Source organism: Apteryx rowi, unplaced genomic scaffold (genome assembly GCF_003343035.1).
Source record: "Apteryx rowi isolate R43461 unplaced genomic scaffold, aptRow1 scaffold_580, whole genome shotgun sequence".
NCBI lineage: Eukaryota > Metazoa > Chordata > Aves > Apterygiformes > Apterygidae > Apteryx > Apteryx rowi.
The window spans coordinates 8,877-29,072 of NW_020450850.1; the positions used below are offsets into that span (position 1 = coordinate 8,877).

Below are 20,196 nucleotides of genomic sequence, written 5' to 3' on the forward strand. Positions count from 1 at the left end.
GGGGCTTCGCCAGATGAAGCCCTTCCTGAATCAAAAGCTCTATTTACTATTTATGTTAAGCCTAAGCTTGGAGATAGTAGCAAATAGCACTGACTAATAGTACTGCCACTCGCATGCGTCTGGTGTCTGCCTCCCAGGAACAACGGGAAGGAAGAGCTGTTGCTTTTAGSAGAACTTAAGGAGCCGCCTGAACCTGAATTTTCATCATCAGGCTCTCTGCAGTCCCCTACCCACAGCATAAACATAATTACTCACATCCAGCTGCCTCTGACAGGTGCAGCCAGGTGCCTTTTTGCACTTGGAATTACCTTAGGCTGGTATTGAAGCCAGGCACAAGAGTGAATGCCTTAGTGACACTTCTCCATTGTCATTTTCACATTGTCATCGCTGACATTTAAGTGGGTTCATGATTGCGTTGGGTATTTGAAGTTGCTCATCTTTCTCCCTCTTGTGCTTTGGCTTGGTACTTATATAATTTGGTAAGACTAAGAAATTAACGTACTTAATTCACATTATTTTTAAAAATTAAATTATAAACACAAGATAAATTTAATTTTTTTGTACAATATTTTACACATTTTATTTTTATAGGCATGGTAATTCCTGCCCTTCTGAAATACAGCATAATTCCTGCCTCTCCATAATATGCTTGCACCTCCATCAATATGCTTCTTGCTGTGACCTCATAACTTGACTCAAGAATCAAAGTTTAAAGCATTAGTCTAAAATAGAATAATTTTACCATTTGAAGCCTTAAGAAGCTTTTGACCTGATTTGTCCAGGTGCAAGAGTTGTTCCGAAGTCAGTGCTTACACTGGTCAAATTTTAGGCTCCTGGAAGAAATCCATGCCTGCAGCAGATGAAAAAAACCCAACCTGTGCTGTTCTGGGTTTAAAGCCAGAAGTACTCTTGTTGCTAATGTGCTGGTCACTTCCCATGACCACCAATGCACAGAAAGCCATCACCGTCCATCTGTGTTTTTCCTGAGCTGCAGCCAGGGCCCTTGCTGTGCCTTTGAGTTCACCTTACAAATAATGGCTTGCTGGTTGTCCATCTTGTTCATTTTAAGGCATCCGTTGCTAATAATTAAGGACACAGGCTTAAATGTGATATACCAACAGGCAGCTTATCACTAGAACTGGAGGACAGCTTTGTGATCACTTCTGGGATTTGAGCTGCCTGTAAATCAGATGGGCATTTTTCCATTTTCGTGAGTCAACAAAATTATGTTTAGGAGGGAAAATCCAGTAAAGGCTTGCAAAAATGAGACTTGATTAGAGTTTCAGTTTGTTCCTTCATTTTACCTTTGATAAAAACTGGTTCCTGTACAAACAAACAGCTGTTCTTCAGACACATATATTTTTCTTATTTTTGAATATCCTGCCTTTTATGATGTTGTGGGCCTTTTGGTGCAGCCGGGAATGCCTTCTGCTGTTGAGACATCTTATACACTTATATTAAGATGAGACTAGTTACCCTCTGGGAAAGCCCTCTGTCTTGGCCATAAAGGAAACCCGGCTTGACCAGCTCAGCCACGGACATCCATTTCATACACACTTAAGTTAAAGCAGATGAACTCACTTGTAGCACTACAGTTTGGGAGTGAATTGCACAGGCAGATTTCCACTGCAGCTCCTTTTGTGCTACCTAAACCAGGAGGTTTACTATCACTCTTGTTGGACTACAGATATGCCTGGAGCTAAGTAATGTCATAGAGCAAGGACCTGTTTTTTACRTTTGTCCCCATTATGAATTGCTTTAGAGCCACTGCTTTAGCCATGGTGTCGTGTGTGATTTTAGGATTGCCTTTGCAGTACTCTGAAAACTTCTCTCTGCCCATGATTTTAAATTACTAACATAAGAAAATATTGAAGCTTGAAAGAGAATGAAAAAATAATCAAATGCAGAATTCTGGCTTAGTCTAGAATGTCTCTCCCCCCGGCCATTAATCTGCACTTATATATCACTAGCATGTCAGTCATTATTGGTTGCATTGTTTTGCAAGTTATTAATAAATAACCCAGATCAGTAATGCTCTTTGCTACCATATGCCATCAGCCCATTTCTTACAACCTGTATCTCAAAGGTGGATTGACAGTGACTTTTTTGATATTTCTGTTTTGCAGCACGAATGTTGTAGAGGTTTCCAATGGAAAGGCTGGTATTTTTGATGAGCTTTTGTTCACTGTTATCCAATACACAGCAAGCACCATCGTAAGTACATTTTTTTAATTAATTCTTCACTCCTAAAAAAATCCATTGAAACAGAAAGTAGGAACAGTTTGTGGTATTGACAGAGAATCAGCAATGTCTGTTTCTTGGAACTCTGAAAATTTGTGAAATCTTAAAGAGGTAAAAAGCCTCTGTAAAAAGAAAAAGCTTAAAAGTGCCTTTATTTTCCAAGGGGAAAGATCTCCACTCAGTAAGATATAATCCAAAATGTTCTATTAAAGCATGATGTACACGCTGTTATTTTTGCTTGTTCATCTTCAGCTTTCTGGCATTTACTAGATGATCGACAAATCTTGGAAAAGAATCACTGTCCTTTCTGTAATTGATTGAATAGATTGCAGAAAGCAAAGTTTTTCTGTTTGGAGGAGTTTCAGGGTTATTGTGTGCCTCTTGTCTGTTTTAGTGAAGATTTACATATGTTGGTTCTTCTAGTTGGACAGTTCCTCTTTTGGGAAAACAGGCATTATAACTCCTTGAGAAAACAGGACCTGCAGAGCAAGTCTAAAGCCTTTCAAATTGACCTTTATCTGCAGGGCAGAGGGACAGGAGAGACTCTTGCAATGTCCCTGCCAATAGGGGGTAGATTCAAGTACATGGTATAGCCATAGGAAAGCTTTGATGAGACATTTTGGCAGATGGGACAAATCCTCCCCACTTCCACTTCAGCCCCCAAATATTCCTTGCCTCTGGTTCCTCCGTACACTGTGCACTTGCTCCGCGCCGTCAGCCTCTACCACTGCCTCCCTCACCTTGCCTTGTGCATCTCTACCTGCAGCTGTAGATATATGTATCCTCTTAGGTCTCATTGTGTAAGATTTTAGCCAGGTGTGGACCCCTCCCTGCAGTCTGGTGTTGACCTCCAGTGTCCACATCAGCATGAAGGCTACAGTGCTTTGGCCCCATAGGAATTTTACACTGGGGTAACTATCGCTAATGATGTACTTGGATGGATGCTTCATCTTCAATGAAGTACAGGCTTTATTTTCTATGAGAAAATCCTAATGAAACCAGGGACTGAGCTAGTTTTATTCTGAAGTTACCGGATATGGCAAACTTAAGATGCTTAACGTACCAGGTATATGAAACTGAATATTTTGTTGGGAAAATATGGTCATGATGCTTTAAGGCCAGAGCTGGCTTGTGCAGAGCAGGCTGGCGACCGTGTCTGCCTGAGTGAGTTGCACAGATAAGCTTTTAAACAACTAGCTATTCTGCAGCAAAACCATGACATTATGAAGTCCCCTAATCTCCTCTACGCTCCTACAGGGAGCCTGGATTAGGCTCTCTTTTTCCTATGTGAAGACAAGTCTGGTGTGCAATATACCTTTCACTACCATTAACAGACTCTAAGTGGGTGATACAGTGGCACTTTTAGAATAAAATCTCTTCCACCAAGTTGAAAAATCTACAACACAACTAAAAGTAAAAATTTTCCTCTCAGCATTCCAGTACTTGAATGKATATACATGCCAAACCTGCTTGACTAATGAATTAGAAAAGAAAATTAGACAAATGAAAATGATTAAGATTGGAATCAAAAATCGCATGAGGATAGTTGTAACTGAAAGACAAGTGTCATCATTCATTGTAAACTAGAAACATTAGGAAGTAATTCCACAAATGTAAATGTTGAAATCATAAAACTATTTAATGTTTATTAAGGGGTGTTCTATGTTTTCCTTTATCAAGATCCATAAGATTGTGTGAAGACTCTGATCATGTGTAAGGTCACAAATAGTATGGAAGGAAGGAAATCATTTTTATTTTGTCCATACGGTGCCCCATGATTTTTAGAAGAAAAAAAGGAAAAAATTTTGAAAAAAAAAMCTTCAGTTTTGTTCCCTCCTTGCTATACCACACTTTTTATTTTATAAACTTAAAAAAGAAGAAATGTGAATTGAAAAATAGAAAAGAAAGAAAAAGAAATAGATAAAGCTCAGTCAACACATTCTGATAAYGGTACAATCTTCTCCTTTTAGAAATCTTTTATAAAATGATCATTTTCCAACAATTGCTTTAATGAGGTCAGAACTGTACCTTTGTGTATGTGTCATTAGTACCATTAATACATAGCTTTCCACATAGTACTCTGATATTGGTGGGTAAAAAAAACAAGTTTTTTTTTCTTTAAAATTTGTATTGGCTGGACATTTATGTGAAAATCTGCCAACATATTGGTCAATGTATTTCTATATGGTTTTAGATTTCTTATTACTGCCCCAAATGTGGTGCATTTGGGCACACATGAGACAGTAACAGTTCAAGTTCATGGAGCAGAGAGCCCTGTCCAAGTTACAGCATACTTCAAAGATGAGATAAAAAATGAACTCCTATCAGAGAGGATCATCTTTAACCTTAACCAAGAGAACAACTACCAAGAAATCAAAAAAATAATGGTGAGTCAACCATCACAATAATGTAAATTATAATTTTAAACAGGTAATATAAATCATATAATCTGTGCTGGGAATGTATTGGAACACAGACAACACCCATCATTAGAGAAAGATAACAAAACACCAATTCCAGTGGCAGCAGCACTCCRCTCACCAAATCAGCCAATAAAACAATGCACAATTCGATTTCAGTGGTGACAGTGAGTGCTCTTTTGTGCCCAGCAAGCAAGCCCAAGGTTTTGTCATATAGTGATGAAAGATCTTTTCACCACTGAAGATCCTATAATTTATTTGGTTTGTCCTTTTTTTTTTCCAATATATATATACATATACATTTAATTTTTTCCTGAGAGAGTAGCAGTTTTATCCCTGGAACTGATTTCTTGGCTTGATCATTTCTCTGACTTTTTTAATTGGTGATTTGCATCACTTAAGTTTAGATTGCATTCATGTCCTTGGCATGCTGGCTATTTTACAAAATAGAGGAAACCTTGAAAAATGTGCAGTCTCTCAACCCACAGCCTGTGAAGTTTCTGCAACCTTGTAAGTTGATTGACTCTACTTTACATCCCATTTTTCTTTTTTTTCTTTTTTTTTTTTTTTGGACCTGATTCTTTGAAATCCTGGAGCGCTTAGTATGATTTAGTATGATTTAGGCTATTTGTCTGAAAAACAGCACACAGCAAGTCCCTGTTTAGCTCTGATTACTCCCAAAGTGAGAGCTGAAGGTTGGAATCAGGTTCCTTTTGCACAGGATGTTTAGAAACATCATACCTGCAGGAGGTAAGGCTCTAATCTCACAACCAAGATTTTAGCAAATGAAGGATTATGGGATGTTGCTGCAGCTACCAAATGACTGGAATTTAACATACATGTAGAATGAATAAAAAGTCACTGGGCTTGAGTTATTGCCATCAGAAAGGAAAATGTGTCCTTTTCCATAGTTCCATCATAAAATGGGGAAGGAGATAATATTTCTGCTCACAAAGAAATATTCACCCAATAAGAAAGATATAATTGATTATCTTCTGTAGAACAGTGCTAATAAAAGATGTAAGTTTCCTGTTTCTTTGCCCCACAGCTGGTGTAACTCCAAGGATACCAGTTATATATCTGATTCTACAGGGTGTTTCCTTTCGTTGTCTTCAGGTCAACCCAGGAACTGTGCATAAGGATATGTCCAAGAAGAGAAAGCTTCCGTATGTTCTGCTGGTCACTGAAAGCAGAGAGCTTTTCAAGGAGACTGCTCAAAATATTCGCATCCTCCTGTCTTCCAAGAAAGGCTACCTTTTTATTCAGACAGATAAACCTATATACACACCGAATTCCAAAGGTTAACACACAAATGCTGCATTTCAGATATTGAAAATAGATGTTACAAGGCCATAATTAAAAACGTAATAATAGCCTGATCCTTTCTAATCAAGGCCCTTCTCTTCTAACCCCAGCTATCTGTGTGCACATCAGCCAGACTAGATTTTAAACCCATGTTTTGCAGCCAGGGCTTCTGCAGGCTCCGCACTGCCCATCGTGGCACCCTCACGAAATACCGCAGGAGTAGAGGAGTCTTTCTCTCTTTCTGTCAAGAGCCAAACTAAATCTGCTCCTTTTTCCTCAAAAAACATAATAATGACTTTCCTCAGGAAAACAAAATAAATAAAGTGGGAGACTGCCCCACACGCCCCCACCCCAAAAAAACTATTCTTTCTGTTTGCAGTTACTGCCATAAGCATTCTTTGCACTTTATGGCCACAAATATTTTGCTGCTTTTAACAGTTATTTAAGTAAAAACACAAGGAGGTCAAAACCTAAAAAATTTGACCTTTATAAGTCAAAAAAACTATTGAGTTTGGCTGCAGTCCTTGATCACAGAAGGAATACAGCAGTGAGGTGAAGTTTCCCATGTATTTTTCAGAAGGTGATTCAAAAAGGCTAATTTATTTGGGCACGCATGTAACACTCAAAGCTTATGGAAGAATGCAAATTTTTCTCCCTGAAATTTCTCAAATTTCTTTTCTTGAAAAGAAAGTGTTTTGTTGAAAATTTAGGAACTCAGTTAAGAGCATGTAATAGTTACTATCTAGAAAGAGAATAGAGAGGCTATAAATGAATATGAAAATACATTTTATTCTTCTGTTAAACAGTAAAATACAGGATCTTCATTCTGGACAATGCTATGAGGCCAACAAATGATCCARTTGAAATTGCTGTGCTAGTGAGTATGCAAAAAGTAGTTTTACCAAGTGTTTCTTTACCACATTCACTATGAAGAAGTTCCACTAAAGATCCCAAAGTAAGACTATAGCCCTGACTCCCCTCCATCTTGCTCTCACTCTCCCCCTGCCCCTGATCCTACAGCTGTGAAAAATACTCTGTGAAGCAGCTCCATGTTACAAGGCAGCTTCACCTCCACTTTCCCTCCCCAGGGCATGGAAGAAGTACTGGACTGGTTTAGCAGATGGTGGTTCTTCCTTTTTAAATAAGGAGTGGTGTTTACATATTGTGAAATATTTCTAGTGGTTTTGGCCAATATCAGGAGTATGGAGGGAGGGGTAAAATGTGAATAATCAGGTAAGAAAATAAATAGACCACTCTCTTGTCTCCTTAGGACTAGGGTATGAACTTGAGCTTTTGGACATGCATGTTTGGCATCTGGTGTATAAATTTGTATTTGCTTGTTCTCTCCCTCAACAGAACTCAAAAGGAATAATGGTTAAGAAGTCACACCGGAAAGTAAAAACAGTGCTCAATGAACATTTTGAAATACCTGATATTGCTGAGTATGTTACTATGCCTTGTTCATCAAAAAAAAGTCACATGTCAAAATGCCTCTTGCAGCAARACTTTCTTCAGGCTAAAAATGGGTTCCAGGACAATGTTTGGAGCAGAGGAGTGACTTATTTTATTTATTTTATATGTATTGTTTTCTTTATCTTTTTTTAGAGCAGCAGAGAAATACTACATACACTAAAGCAGATAATTTTGCTCTGATTACTGTCAAGAGCAGCCGTGGCACGCTGTTAGAGCCRGTGGCTGTGCTGCAGCCAGCTCCAGCAGCTGCTCCCGCGCTGCAGTCTGCGCCCGAGTTAGTCACCCCGCACTCCCTTCCCCAAAGCTGGAACGAAAGTTCAGGCTGTGATTCAGCTGGCCTGTTTTAGATGCCTGCGTTAGGACGAGACTTACCATGCCTCAGGACTAACTGTTTCTCTCCACTGGCTGTAAAAGAGCCCAGGGTGACTTACTCAGATGGAAGACCTCACTTTACAATGTCTCATGAAAGGCAGACTAATCCCACCTCCTATTAGCAGGTTCAAGCAATCAGGATTCATCCCCCTTACCTGTTAACAGTTACCTAAAGTACTTAAGATCTTCAATTGCTGAATTCCCTGAATTACCTCTCAAAGTTGTCTGTCCCTCTCCTCCCCTCCGAGTAGCAATTTAGCCTATGGTTAACATGCTTCTGTCTTAAGCACCTTGCCTTGGAGAGGATGAGCCCAGGCTTTAATACCATACGGTTAGTAACATCTATATTGGTAAGGAACAAGTCAGCAAACTGCTTAAATACCTGCTTTGATCATAAGACTACATTCAAGGGGTACATACAAACCCCGTTCAGGAGAGCACTTCTGTAAGGGTTTAAATTTTAAAGTGTAATTAAACGCCATTGATTTCAAAGGGAATTAAGCCTTTACTTAATATTCAATGTTCAATTGCAAGCTAGAATGAAATTGAGCTCATAGTGAAGATAAGTTATAGCAAATATATGACAAGCTCTCTATTTCTGTGAGCTTTTCAGAGGCAGAGCATGTTAAATGCAGTTTCAAGATATGATATCTTGCTGTTTCTCATAAATTCTTATTGAATGGTATCCAATACATTTGTTAATACATTGCTCGCTCATCCAAGCAAGGAGAAATGTATTAATAAATTGGTTTTGTATATGTTCCTATGTATTATGTAAGTTCCTTTGATCCAAGCAAGGAAAATACTAGTATTCAATTTATTGGGGCCTTATTTTTCATATTTAGAGATAATTTGAATATATTAGCACAATACAATATATGAGAAATCTTAATTAACTGCTTTTTGCTGAATCTGAACTTTAGACCTGGAACCTGGAAAATCACGGCCTGGTTTCAAGGATATGAAATGTCAAATGTTTCAGCTGAATTTGAAGTTAAAAATTATGGTAAGAGAATATTGAATTTGGAATATAAAGTTATAAAGTCACCCCTACTTGTTAGCAGATATACTGCAGTGATTATAAGTGGTTCTATTTAGGTACTACAGATGTGATTCATCGAGTTTCAATTCATCATTGCTGCCTCTGATTGATGGAAGGATGACTCTTAAATTTGACAGTTTAAATTTGATACAAAACTTATTTCTATATAAATTTAGTAACTTTGATATTTGTCACAAAACATCCTTTTTTTGGTAGGGCTCTCCTGCTGCGGAAAAAAATGCAGAATATCTGTGAAAACTGAAGTTTCCGATAAAGACTAGAATACAAGAAGAAAAAGTGATAACTAGTTTCTTCACAATAGACTGCAGTTTGGAAGTTGGTTGAAGCTGTTCTCATATTCATTGAAGTTTTTTTTGTAAGGAAAAGAAAGGGCATTGTGTAAACAGTAGAAGTGTAGAAATTCAAAAATTTGGAAATAAATGGCTTGATTTCTTTGTGCTGAAATTATGCTTTATTTTTAAATTTAGTAGGTTTTTTTTTCTTTAAGACAAAATAAAACCCAAGAATTATAAGAAAATCTCACTTATACAAAACCAAGTTTTTGCTTTAGCTAGTGGATGTAATGGTTAGAGACTAGTAGAGATTACTACAAATGTCTATGCTCAAGAGCAAGTAACTCTGGCTACACGTACAGAAGCAAGTAGCATAGCTTTATAGGACCACATCTGCAGAGTGATGCAGCTGATGCTGAGGACCCCACGTCCACACTAAACACATTTCGGGGGAGCAGGGAGGAATATTTCAGACTGGTTCTGTTTCAGTGTGCTGAATGCCCATTTTCTTTGGAAAGAAATCAGTTTTGTGTGTTCCAAGGCTGCTCCACACTGTGTGAAGCAAAGCACAATAAGGGATGATGATCAGGATATTTGCCTCAGATGCGCACTGCTAATCCAAACCAAAAGGCTAATTAGCTGTGCCCTCTGAATGGGTGTCACCTCATGCCAGGAGTTTAAGGTTTGTTTCAAGCTCACACACCATGAACCTTTGCATTCTTTTTTTCTGCAGAGCTTCCATCTTTTGAAGTCAAACTCATCCCACTCCAGCCGTACTACCACATCTGGAACCAAAGCTTTATCTTTGATATTGAGGCAAAGTAAGTATACTCAAAGCAAGGCCATTTTTAGGAGGCACATGGAAAAGCACCTATTGAACCCTGCTGCTTCTTCCTCTCTTGGTCATTAACAGTTAACCAGGTTCTGGTTTTACTTGAATCTTGCTTTAAACTCTTATACTATCTGTTTCTACTTTGCTATTAACTTGGRACAGCAGTGTAAAATGCTATATGAATCCATGTGGCGGTGATCAAAATGAAACAAGATTTTCTGAATATTTTAGGTTATTAGTAAAAAAAATGATGATTTAGAATTCTCTTCTGTATTGCTAGATAAGATTCCAGACATACTTAGAAGTTTTTTTTTTCTTTATCCATTTTGCTTTAAACATTTAGAAACATTCTAAAGCTTCAGATGTTGTTGTTTAATGTAATTCAGATAGAGGCGGTTCAAGTTTGGATATGAAATTTCTTCAAAGCCTGGTGAAGTTTGGCTGTAACAGGCTAGTTCTTATTTGCGAATAATGATTTTTTTTGCAGAAATACTTCCAGTTGAATAAATATAGTTAATCTCACAGAGTTTCTGTGACTCTTGCTGTGATACGTGCCTTACTGCACGGTAGTACAGCACTGACCTGTATCAGATATGATTGCACAGCTCCCAGATTGGCCAAGCCACATGGCAGGGCTCTGTGCAGGATAAAATATGCCTCATCCCATATCAAATTAGAATGGCATCAACATACATTATCTGATCACTTTGAAAGCCACTCGTGAAAATTAACCCATTGAAATATTCTGAATACCTCTGAAGAATCAGATTGAATCTGTATTTAATCAGTATTTTATGCTGTGTAGCTCTAATATTCCTGAACCCACACAGACAGACCTAAATCTAGTTTTACTGTGCAGTCTAATAATGGCTCACACACACATCAGGCCTCCTTGGCTGTGGAATTTTCAAGGCTCTTAAGAGTGGAAATACTAAATAACTGCATGTTAGGAGGTTGATCTTGCTTTATTTACCGCTCAGCTGGAATCAGAAAGAACTAGAAATATTTTGGCCACCTTCTGTATTGGAAAGATGGAGAGAGAAATTAAATAGTTCCCTGGAGACAAAGTGATGTGTTTCATATTCATTGAAGTAACTATTCATGCAACTGGAGTTAATGATTTTGGTAGGATTTATTTATATGAGATTTGCAAGTCCAGGATTCACATGCAGGTCATTTAAGCCAAGTGGTTCAGTGTTGCATTAATTCAGATGTTTTACATTTGATTTAAAGTTAGATTTTAAATCTGTTTTAAAGTTGATTTAGTTATTTAGCGCAAAAAGTCTAGTGATATGAAAATGGTCTCATTCTGATGAAAGAATATGCAAAGTCCCTTCATGAGAAACAACATACTAGAAATAATCAACAGCGGACTTAATCCCGCACTGAAACAGAAGTTTACATTTCATGAAGTCAAAGAACCTCTGAGTAGTTAGAAGTAAGAATTAATGCACTGCTGTCTCTCTGGTGATTAAAGTAGAACTTGATACCCGGTCTGTCATCTCTTTTTTTTTTGAATAGGAATAAATTGTGTGAAAGGAGCACAAGCAGCTGGTCTTCTCTCATATTTGGGAGAAATCTTTTCAGTTTCAAAGGAATGAGGAGACTGACCACCCTTTTGCTCACCTTTTTGTTTTTCCTTGTTTCTGTGGATTCTTCATTTTTTATGTCTTTAAAGATCATAAAATAATATTAGCAAGTATTATCAAATTGGGTCGTTTTTTAGGATATTGCCAAACACATCGATGCTATGGAAGAGATACGTATCCTGAAATCAGATACTCTGCATTATCTAAATAACACTAAAATAGTTATTCTGGTTAATTCTCCCTATCTAGACAAAAACTCAAATTTATTCCAAGGCAATTTTGATGTGTCAGCAGACAGCTGAACACACAGTATCAGTAAGTAACGCCAGACCCTCACTCAGAACAACTCCTAAGAAATAAGTTAACACTTCATGGATTTTTGCGGTTGATTCACCAGATTTCTCATGAGTCTTTAACAAAAAAACAGAAACTGGGTCATACAGAGGTATTGTAGTTAATATCGTTAATATTGTAGCTAGTGTTAAACAGATAGTGGGCAATTTTTCCATATTATAATGATACCCAAGGTAGTAGAAAGTGAACCACGTACTTTTTATTAAATACTCAATATTTATAGTTGAAGCCTGGTAAAGCTTCTAGTATCCACTCACTTTCAGGATTGTGATTTTTAATGGTTTACAATTATGTTTTGTACTATATCTGAATAATATATATTTACATGACATTTAATGCTGGGAGATATTTTAACAGTGAAGTTGGATCCTAACAACCTACTACTTCTACAGAATAACTTGCATCATTTTATCAAGGTATTTTATTAAGCTTCCTAGGCAAAGCCCCTTTCAGTGTTGCTTTTTGCATACATACATGTTATTGAATAGTATACACATAAGTTATTTATAGGTCACTGTTGGATAGTAGCTTGTATCTAGTCTATTTTATATTGGACCCTGTAGCTGGTGGGGACAGCTGGGAGGAAAAATCACAGAATCACAAAAGGGTTGAGGTTGGAAGGGACCTCTGGAGATCATCTAGACCAACCCCCCTGCTCAAGCAGGGGCACCTAGAGCACATTGCACAGGATTGCATCCAGGCGGGTTTTGAATATCTCCAGAGAAGGAGACTCCACAACCTCTCTGGGCAACCTGTTCCCGTGCTCTGTCACCCTCACAGTGAAGAAGTTTTTCCTCATGTTCAGATGGAACTGTCTGTGKTTCAGTTTGTGCCCGTTGCCTCGCATCCTGTCGCTGGGCACCACTGAAAATGTCAATGCAGAAGGGAAAAAGATCCTCATATAAAACCTGCTAATCCAATATTCAGATAAGAATAAAAAAGCCTGGTCTAAAACTTAAAGTTTGTGATCTATTGAATTTGTACAGCACTGACTGTAACTGAACTTGCATGAAATTTGGTTTGCAGTAGCCTTTAGTTAGATAAAATTGGACTATGTGACTGTCATGTGACTAAAAGGTGCTTTTCTCACCTGAGAAATAATTCTGATATAGTAGGGGCCATGGTCGTATTCAAGGAGTTAAACATAATACTGGAAAATATATTTGAACTGTCTGGGTAGTAAATTAAACAGTTCCAGGAAACCCTGCCGAGTGCTGTTGGGCTCGTGCTTGGCATACGTTTGGCCCGAGCCACAGCGCGCTCTCCCAAACAATTCCTGGAAACAGTTCAGGAATAAACATGGACCAAGGTCTACTCCAAGTAGGCAGTTTACATGTGGCCACCCTGTTGTGGAGATAAGAGTGTTTAATAAAGCAGGCATGGGCCTTTTTTTGCCAGCTGGCCTCAGCATCATGGATAGTACTGGGTTCGTTTAATTTAATCATACTGGGCCTAAGAGGGACCAGGTGCACCAGCTGTGTTGCCTGATCCCTGGCTCTGTATCCAAGTGGAAGGAAGGCTCTTCCACCCCTCACAGCTCTAGTCAGTTTTATTTCTGGTTTAAATTCATCCTTGGCCAGTTCATACRTTTTTTGTCTTCTGGAAGCTATCCATGAGCTCTTTGCCTGGAGGATGCTGATCTCGCCTCTCTCCAGTGCAACTTATATTCCTGCGTGGGCCTCCTTTTGCTAGACTGAACAAACTCAACTCTTCTAATCTCCTCTTGTTTACCCTCATTTCTTTATTTGGTTCTATTACATAATTATTAGCTTTAACTGGGGTTACTTGATATTGTCAGTGATTTTAGATAACCAGCTTTAATAATTTAATCCTTTGCAAAGTTTTTTTTCTTAATGTTATTATAGCATTCAATTTCCAGTCTATGGACTGTGCAGTTCCTTCATACATCTTTCACTCCTCATTAATTTCATAATTATTTAAGAGGGAAAACTGATCTGAATAACTGAATACTGTTATTCAGTTTTCTTTTTTTTTTCTCTCTTTTTTTCAAACAAAATCCTTGCTTGTTGGAAAAGGTCCTAGAGGTGTTAAATAGGCCTATCTGATTTTCATCAAAATCAACATATGACATTACTGACAACTGAACTTACTTTTATGAACATGCCGTACAAGTAATTAACAATTATTTGATCTGTTAATTGTTGCTCCTTTAGTTGTTAATTTTGCCATTTTTAACATCTTTCAAAAGAATTGTCTCTCAGTTCTTTCAAAAGTTTCAGTTTCACTGGTATATATCAGTACAAACTGATCAAGTCAGTTTGGAAGAGGCTTTGTCTAAACAAAAAAAAATCTATTATAAAACTGAGATGAAGCAGGATTTCCACAAGCAAGAATCACCACTGTGGCTGTGACACAAGCAGAGGCAGGTTTCACATGGCACTACCTGCTCTGCTGCAGGAGGATGCCACTGCCAGGGTTTCTTTGAGAAAGGAGCCTGCCAGATGAGACGTCACGTCCTCTTCTCTCTCTCCATGACCTATATGGAGAGCAGAGCAATCTGCTGGCTGGATGCATATGTGGCACATGGCATTGAGGCTTAGAAGAGACCTCTGTACTGCATTGCCTAAATGCATGAGACAGACATATGGGGATCCACTCTGCTTAATGCAGACGTTAAAACTTCAGCAGACAGGATCTGTCTCTGGAGGTCTGCAGGGCACCAGCTGCATCAGGTAGGTCCCCCATGGGATTCTCCAGGCCCCTACTTTAAGCGCTCTGCATGAAGTATCTAATAAAAAGGAATTAGTAGGATGTCCAAATTAAATAGAGTGGATGCATCCCCTGTTCTCTGTGAAGGGGATGAGTTGTGTGAGACCTCGCACATCTATGTATCTAAAGTTTCCATTGATCTATTAAAAAATTATGTTTAAATTACGCTYGTGCAGTTTTTGTCAGAGGATGTTTCCATGTGTGATTCTGACAAAAAGTGATTTACTCCATATGTTTGTTTGTATTTGGAATCACTGCCTTGTACATGGAACTGCAAAAGTCTCCATGTTTGTTTTATTACTGATCGTGACTGTTTTTCATTCCCAAGTCATTAGTTAAAAAGACACAATGCCCATCAATATCCATATGTTATGTTCATCATAAAATGAATAGTCTAATTTGTTTGCTCTTTATTAATGTGATGATCATCTCCTTGCTTTTCTCCCTTGCAAAGGCACTCTTATGGAAAAGGTATTGAAGGTGTTGCATATGTGCGATTTGGCATAGTGGATGAAACTGAGAAAAAAGTCTTTCTTCCAGGCCTGGAACAACAGCTATCAGTAAGTACTGGCGTCCAATAGAACTACACTGATTCCTCCCAGGAGGGCTGAATGTTGTCAAAAAACTGTCAAAATATGTATCGCTGTAATTTTGTAGTCATGCTATGAGCAGCAATTTTTTTAACTGCAATGGCAAGAGAGCAGAAAAGGCAGTCACTTTTTTTTTTCCACCTTTGTTTTAGATCCAAAATGGAAAAGGAAGAGTCACTTTAAGTACACCATTTCTGGAAGAGAAATTAAAAAAGAGTATTTCCACTCTGGAAGGGTTTCATTTATATGTTGCTGTTACCACTGTAGAAACTGCAAGTGAGTACACTATGGCTTGTCTGATATACCCCATAATATTTAGGCTAATCTTTTTCTAATCTAATCCTTCATGTGAGAAACCTCTTATTATTTGAGCTTGGTATCTTAGCTTGCTTTGTAGCTCAGCTGTCTGAACTATCAGTCTAGTGGTGAAGCACAGGTACTACATCCACAGAGCAATGTGAGGGAAGATCTAGCTCTTGTGAGTCCTGCTAGGCATCTTAGGCCTTTCCACAGTTTTAACAGATTATATGTTCTCAGCATCTATCCATGCCAGCTGTGCTCCTATAATACTTGTATTGAAAATGTTGTGCCTAGGAGATCGTCTTCCCAAGATGCTGCCAGCTGGCCAAGAACTGGCAGCAGATCCTGGGAGATGTCTGCTAGGAGCCGTATTAGTCAAACCCATCACTGTGGGGAACTGACTTAAACTCATACTGCTATGCTGCGATCTCAAAGGATGATCAAAAAAAAAAAAAAAGGCTGCTCTGGACTTGAGAGGGAGCATTAAGTGCCTTGAGCATGTCTCCTGCAGGGCTGAGCACTGTGGCATATATACAAATTGTCTTATTATTCATTTGGGACGATACCTGGGGGCCTGAGCCTGGTGTGTACCTACCCAGAAGTTTTTCAGTGGTTTCTTGCCCGTATATTCCTAGTGGACAGAAAAATATTTCCACAGTTCATTACAAAGTATTTGTGGAGCCACCTGCCTATTGCAATGCTAAGCACCTTGAAAAGGCCACCAAAAATCTTAGCACTACCCACGAGAGACCAGAGAGGTGAACTGAACACAGCGATTGAGGGGCTACTGAGGTGTAACAGGTGCTATCATTAGTCATACAAAGCTAATATGAGAGCCGTTACTTGAGCATTGATCACTGAAGTTAAATCTGCTGTGAAGCTGACCCTTCAAACACGGGCAAGATTTTTCCTATTGCTGTTTAAAAAGACATTGGTCCCCCATCTGTCTGTATCCATCTTTTTCTTTTCTTACAACTGAAGTTCTTTGGGTGGGGATCATCTTTTAGTTGTCTTTATATAMCCTGCTTAAAATGCAATTCATCTTGAAATTAGAAACCATAGATGCTATAATAATATGCAGGTATGTAATTACRGCTCTCATGGCAACACATACTGTTTAATATTAACAGGTGGTGAGATGAGGGAGGAAGAACTCAGTAGTGTGAAGTTTGTGAAATCTCCTTATGTTGTTGATCTGTCTAACACCAAAAAATATTTTGTGCCTGGAGCCCCCTTCTCTGTTGTGGTATGTAGTATTTAGCTGGCTGTGTCTGCTTTCCTCCATAGAAAGGGATTTATATCTGCTCTGTCTAAAAAATCCTTATTTGATCCATTGTAGGAGAGATACCTGCAAAAATAGGTCCAACATGGAGCTACTGCTTTGTGTTTATGGTTTGTCTCCTTCTGTACACACAGAGCCCTAGCAGGGGAGTGGAAGGCAGAAAATCCTGTGGTTCTGTTCTGGAAATTATCTATGCATAAACTGTTGCACTACAAGGGCTTATTAACCATGTAGCAGCCTCTTCTTTGCTTCCATATCAAAAAATTAGAATAATAATGTTATATAAGATTAATCCCATATCAAATTAAAATTCTGAAACTAAAATACAGAATATTGACCTTAAAAAAATGCATTGAAGTTTTTGAGTTTTCAGACTTCATGTTTTCAACTTTTTCTACAAAGTTTTCTACAAACAATTAAGAGTAGAAATTTGCCTAAAAACAGTTGAAGACTGAAGTGTCTGGGAACTGCTACAATCTAATGCATGCTAAGTGAAGATCTGGGACAGCTGTTAATCTGCATTCAGAGATTTCGATTTTAGTTGGAGTCCAGACAGACAGTTGGTACCCCTTCTCTCAAAGCTCATATTTTTGAATGGTAATATGTGTAGTTCTGTATTTCCTCTTGATTTATAAAAATATTTTCTTCTTGTTTGGGGGCATTTTTTTTAACCCAGGCATTTTCTTGAAGTAACTGAAAGAYGTTTTTTCCAATAGGCATCTGTCATTCTGATTGACGGGTCTCCTGCTGCCTCTCTGCCTGTCACTGCTACCGTTACTTTATCTGGAACCCCCCCAATGAAAAAGACTGCATTTTCTAATAAAGAGGGTCTGGTCCCCTTCACATTCAACATCTCTGGAGATGCACAGATGCTTCAAATAATGGTAAAAAAAAAAAAGAGAAAAAGAAAAGAATTAATGTTTAAAAATATATTGTTGAGAAGAGCTCATAAGACAATTACAAATGAATGAAGCTGTTCAGTTTTCATGAAATTGGCATGGAGAGTGGAAAATAATTTCTTACRCCATCCGCAAAAATTTTTCAGGCCTGTATAAGGTATGTGATACAGACCAGGGACCTGATCTTGTAGAGCTTTTTTCTCCAGGGATGTGTCACTGAAGTGGATGAAATTCTGGTACATTGGTACGTTAGAAGTACCTGCATGGGTGGTGATGCCTTTTTGTTTGGTTCAGATGTGTGTTTTCCTGGCATATAGTATGGGAATGGTACTATGAGGGATATAATCATGAAGAAGGACAGCAAATAATAAGAAAAGGATGAAGGAAAAGATCCTGAGCAATAAAAAGAGAAGGCTACGTCTGGATACTCAGATGGTTCAATTATGTGCATAATACAGAAAGAGAAGAAAGCTGTTAGAATACCCCTTTGTGATTTTGAGCCATTGATTTTGATTCAGAAAAAGCCATACCTGGAAACTATCAAATACACATGCAGAAACAGACAAAATAGGTTGAGAGAATAAAGTAATGAAAATTATGAGGCCAGGTTCTGCTAATGAAGCCTCAGTAGTGGTTCATCTCAGGTCCCAGCACTTTCTGAATGACTCAGAAGGATATGAATTAAGAGTGACACTTTATATTGCCTCTTGAGTGACGTTCTACTCACTGTGTCTTTGTCTTCCATCACAGGTAAAGGCTGAAGAGGGAAAAGAAAAATTAGAATCACCTGAAACCAGTATCAGAGCTGAAAGATACAAGTCTGATAATCGCAACTACCTCAGTATCAGTGTCCCACATACAGTCTTGGCACCTGGAGATACCTTACACATTACCTTGAATGATATTCATCAGTCTGGCAGTGGAAAGATTGACTATTTCTATTATATGGTAAATAGGATAGTAGCATATTAATAGTTTCTTTTAGAAAAGATGTAGTCCAGAACATCTATCTAGTTATCTATCAATAGATAGCCAGAAACCAGAGATGGTCTAATGGGGAGCAACCAAGGTGATTAATGTCCTAACATACCTGACCTACCAAGAGAGGCTGATTGAACTGAACTTCTTCAGCTTGGTAAAGAAGAGGCTGAAGAGTGAGCTAACAGTAACCTAAAATTACTTTAAGTGGAATTACAGACATGCTGGAGACGAACTTTTCTGTGTAATGTCATGGATTATAACAAAGGGCAAATGCTACAAACTGTAGCTTGGAAGGTTCATTTTGGTCTTTAGGAAAAATGCTTTCACTAGTAGCAATGCAACACTGGAACAGGCCCCCCAGAAAGTTTAGGGAATCACCATCCTCAGAAGTTTTCAAGGCTGGGCTAGAGATTTGTAGTTCATCTTCAAGCAGGCAGTTGGAGTAGACTTCTCCATAGGTCCCTTCCAAAAATATTTTTATGATTCTGTGATTTTTATATATTTACATATATTTTTGGATATATAATATATAAATCTTTTCAGGTTTTTTTTTTTCCTGAAGAAGGAGACAAGTGCAAATTTTACTCTGTCATTTCTAATATAGTCTAGAGCAAATAGGTCCATATGGGGTAAAGTTTGCCTGTCTGCATAATGTGACTGTATGTATTTATGAAAAATACTAAATACTAAAATACTAAACCCTGAAAGTTGAAATCCTAGAGAGATACCTTCTATGATTTCTATGACAATTTGATTTCTCTTAATGCAGATCTCATTTTTTCTTACAAATCTGAAGTCTTTCCATATAATAAGCCAAGAAGATAATATTTAATATTATTATTATTGGTCTGATTCTTATAAATACCTGTTCTTTTGCTGTTTCAGAATGAAAGGTCCTTGTTGTGGGCAGAGGCATACATATAAATAAGATTCTGTTCCTATAAATAGAAAACCTAGTCATATTTCAGGGGACCTGGAATGTCTCAGAAAGTGTGTCTTCTAGTTAACTGTTGCTCATTTCATGAATAACACATGATTTTTAAACTACTGTGCAACCTGCATCTGATGTTAGTTCACAGGTCACTGTCATCTCCAACAAATAATGTAATAAAGAGCCACTGAAGGCATTGGGTATTATGTCCCTAAATTCCACTCTGAAATTGTGCCCAGGGATATTACGTTGATGCAAAAGCCAGGAAACAATCCTGCTCAGTCTGAGACCAGGCATGCCAAGTATTAATTTTGCTGAAGGAGACAGATATGTCTATGGATACATTCCAGGAGCAAATCTGTTGAATGTCAAATGCATTTTCTGTGTTTAATTCCTCTTCTGCCTCTCTTCCTCATAACTTCCCTTGATGGTTTAGTTTTCCCAGGCTGCTGAACACCACGTGCACCAGTTCCCATTCATTTTTAATGGGACACTGATATAATGGAATTATTGTATCCCTAGGAGTTTAATTTAGACTTTTCTCTCTTTCCTCTCTTCTTTC

General features: G+C 38.1%; 1 protein-coding gene across 1 annotated transcript in view; it reads left to right on the forward strand.

Moving 5' to 3' along the window:
• The first annotated feature begins 2,149 nt into the window (after positions 1 to 2,149).
• Positions 2,150 to 20,196, forward strand: part of LOC112974022 (complement C4-like) — a 48,969-nt gene continuing 30,922 nt past the window's right edge. Inside the window, exons 1-12 of the mRNA XM_026082533.1 lie at positions 2,150 to 2,214; positions 4,436 to 4,628; positions 5,778 to 5,961; positions 6,773 to 6,843; positions 7,323 to 7,408; positions 8,735 to 8,817; positions 9,880 to 9,967; positions 15,106 to 15,211; positions 15,394 to 15,517; positions 16,672 to 16,787; positions 17,540 to 17,707; positions 18,473 to 18,670. Coding sequence (XP_025938318.1) covers positions 2,150 to 2,214; positions 4,436 to 4,628; positions 5,778 to 5,961; positions 6,773 to 6,843; positions 7,323 to 7,408; positions 8,735 to 8,817; positions 9,880 to 9,967; positions 15,106 to 15,211; positions 15,394 to 15,517; positions 16,672 to 16,787; positions 17,540 to 17,707; positions 18,473 to 18,670 — 1,482 coding nt within the window. The remainder of the gene's footprint in view (positions 2,215 to 4,435; positions 4,629 to 5,777; positions 5,962 to 6,772; positions 6,844 to 7,322; positions 7,409 to 8,734; positions 8,818 to 9,879; positions 9,968 to 15,105; positions 15,212 to 15,393; positions 15,518 to 16,671; positions 16,788 to 17,539; positions 17,708 to 18,472; positions 18,671 to 20,196) is intronic.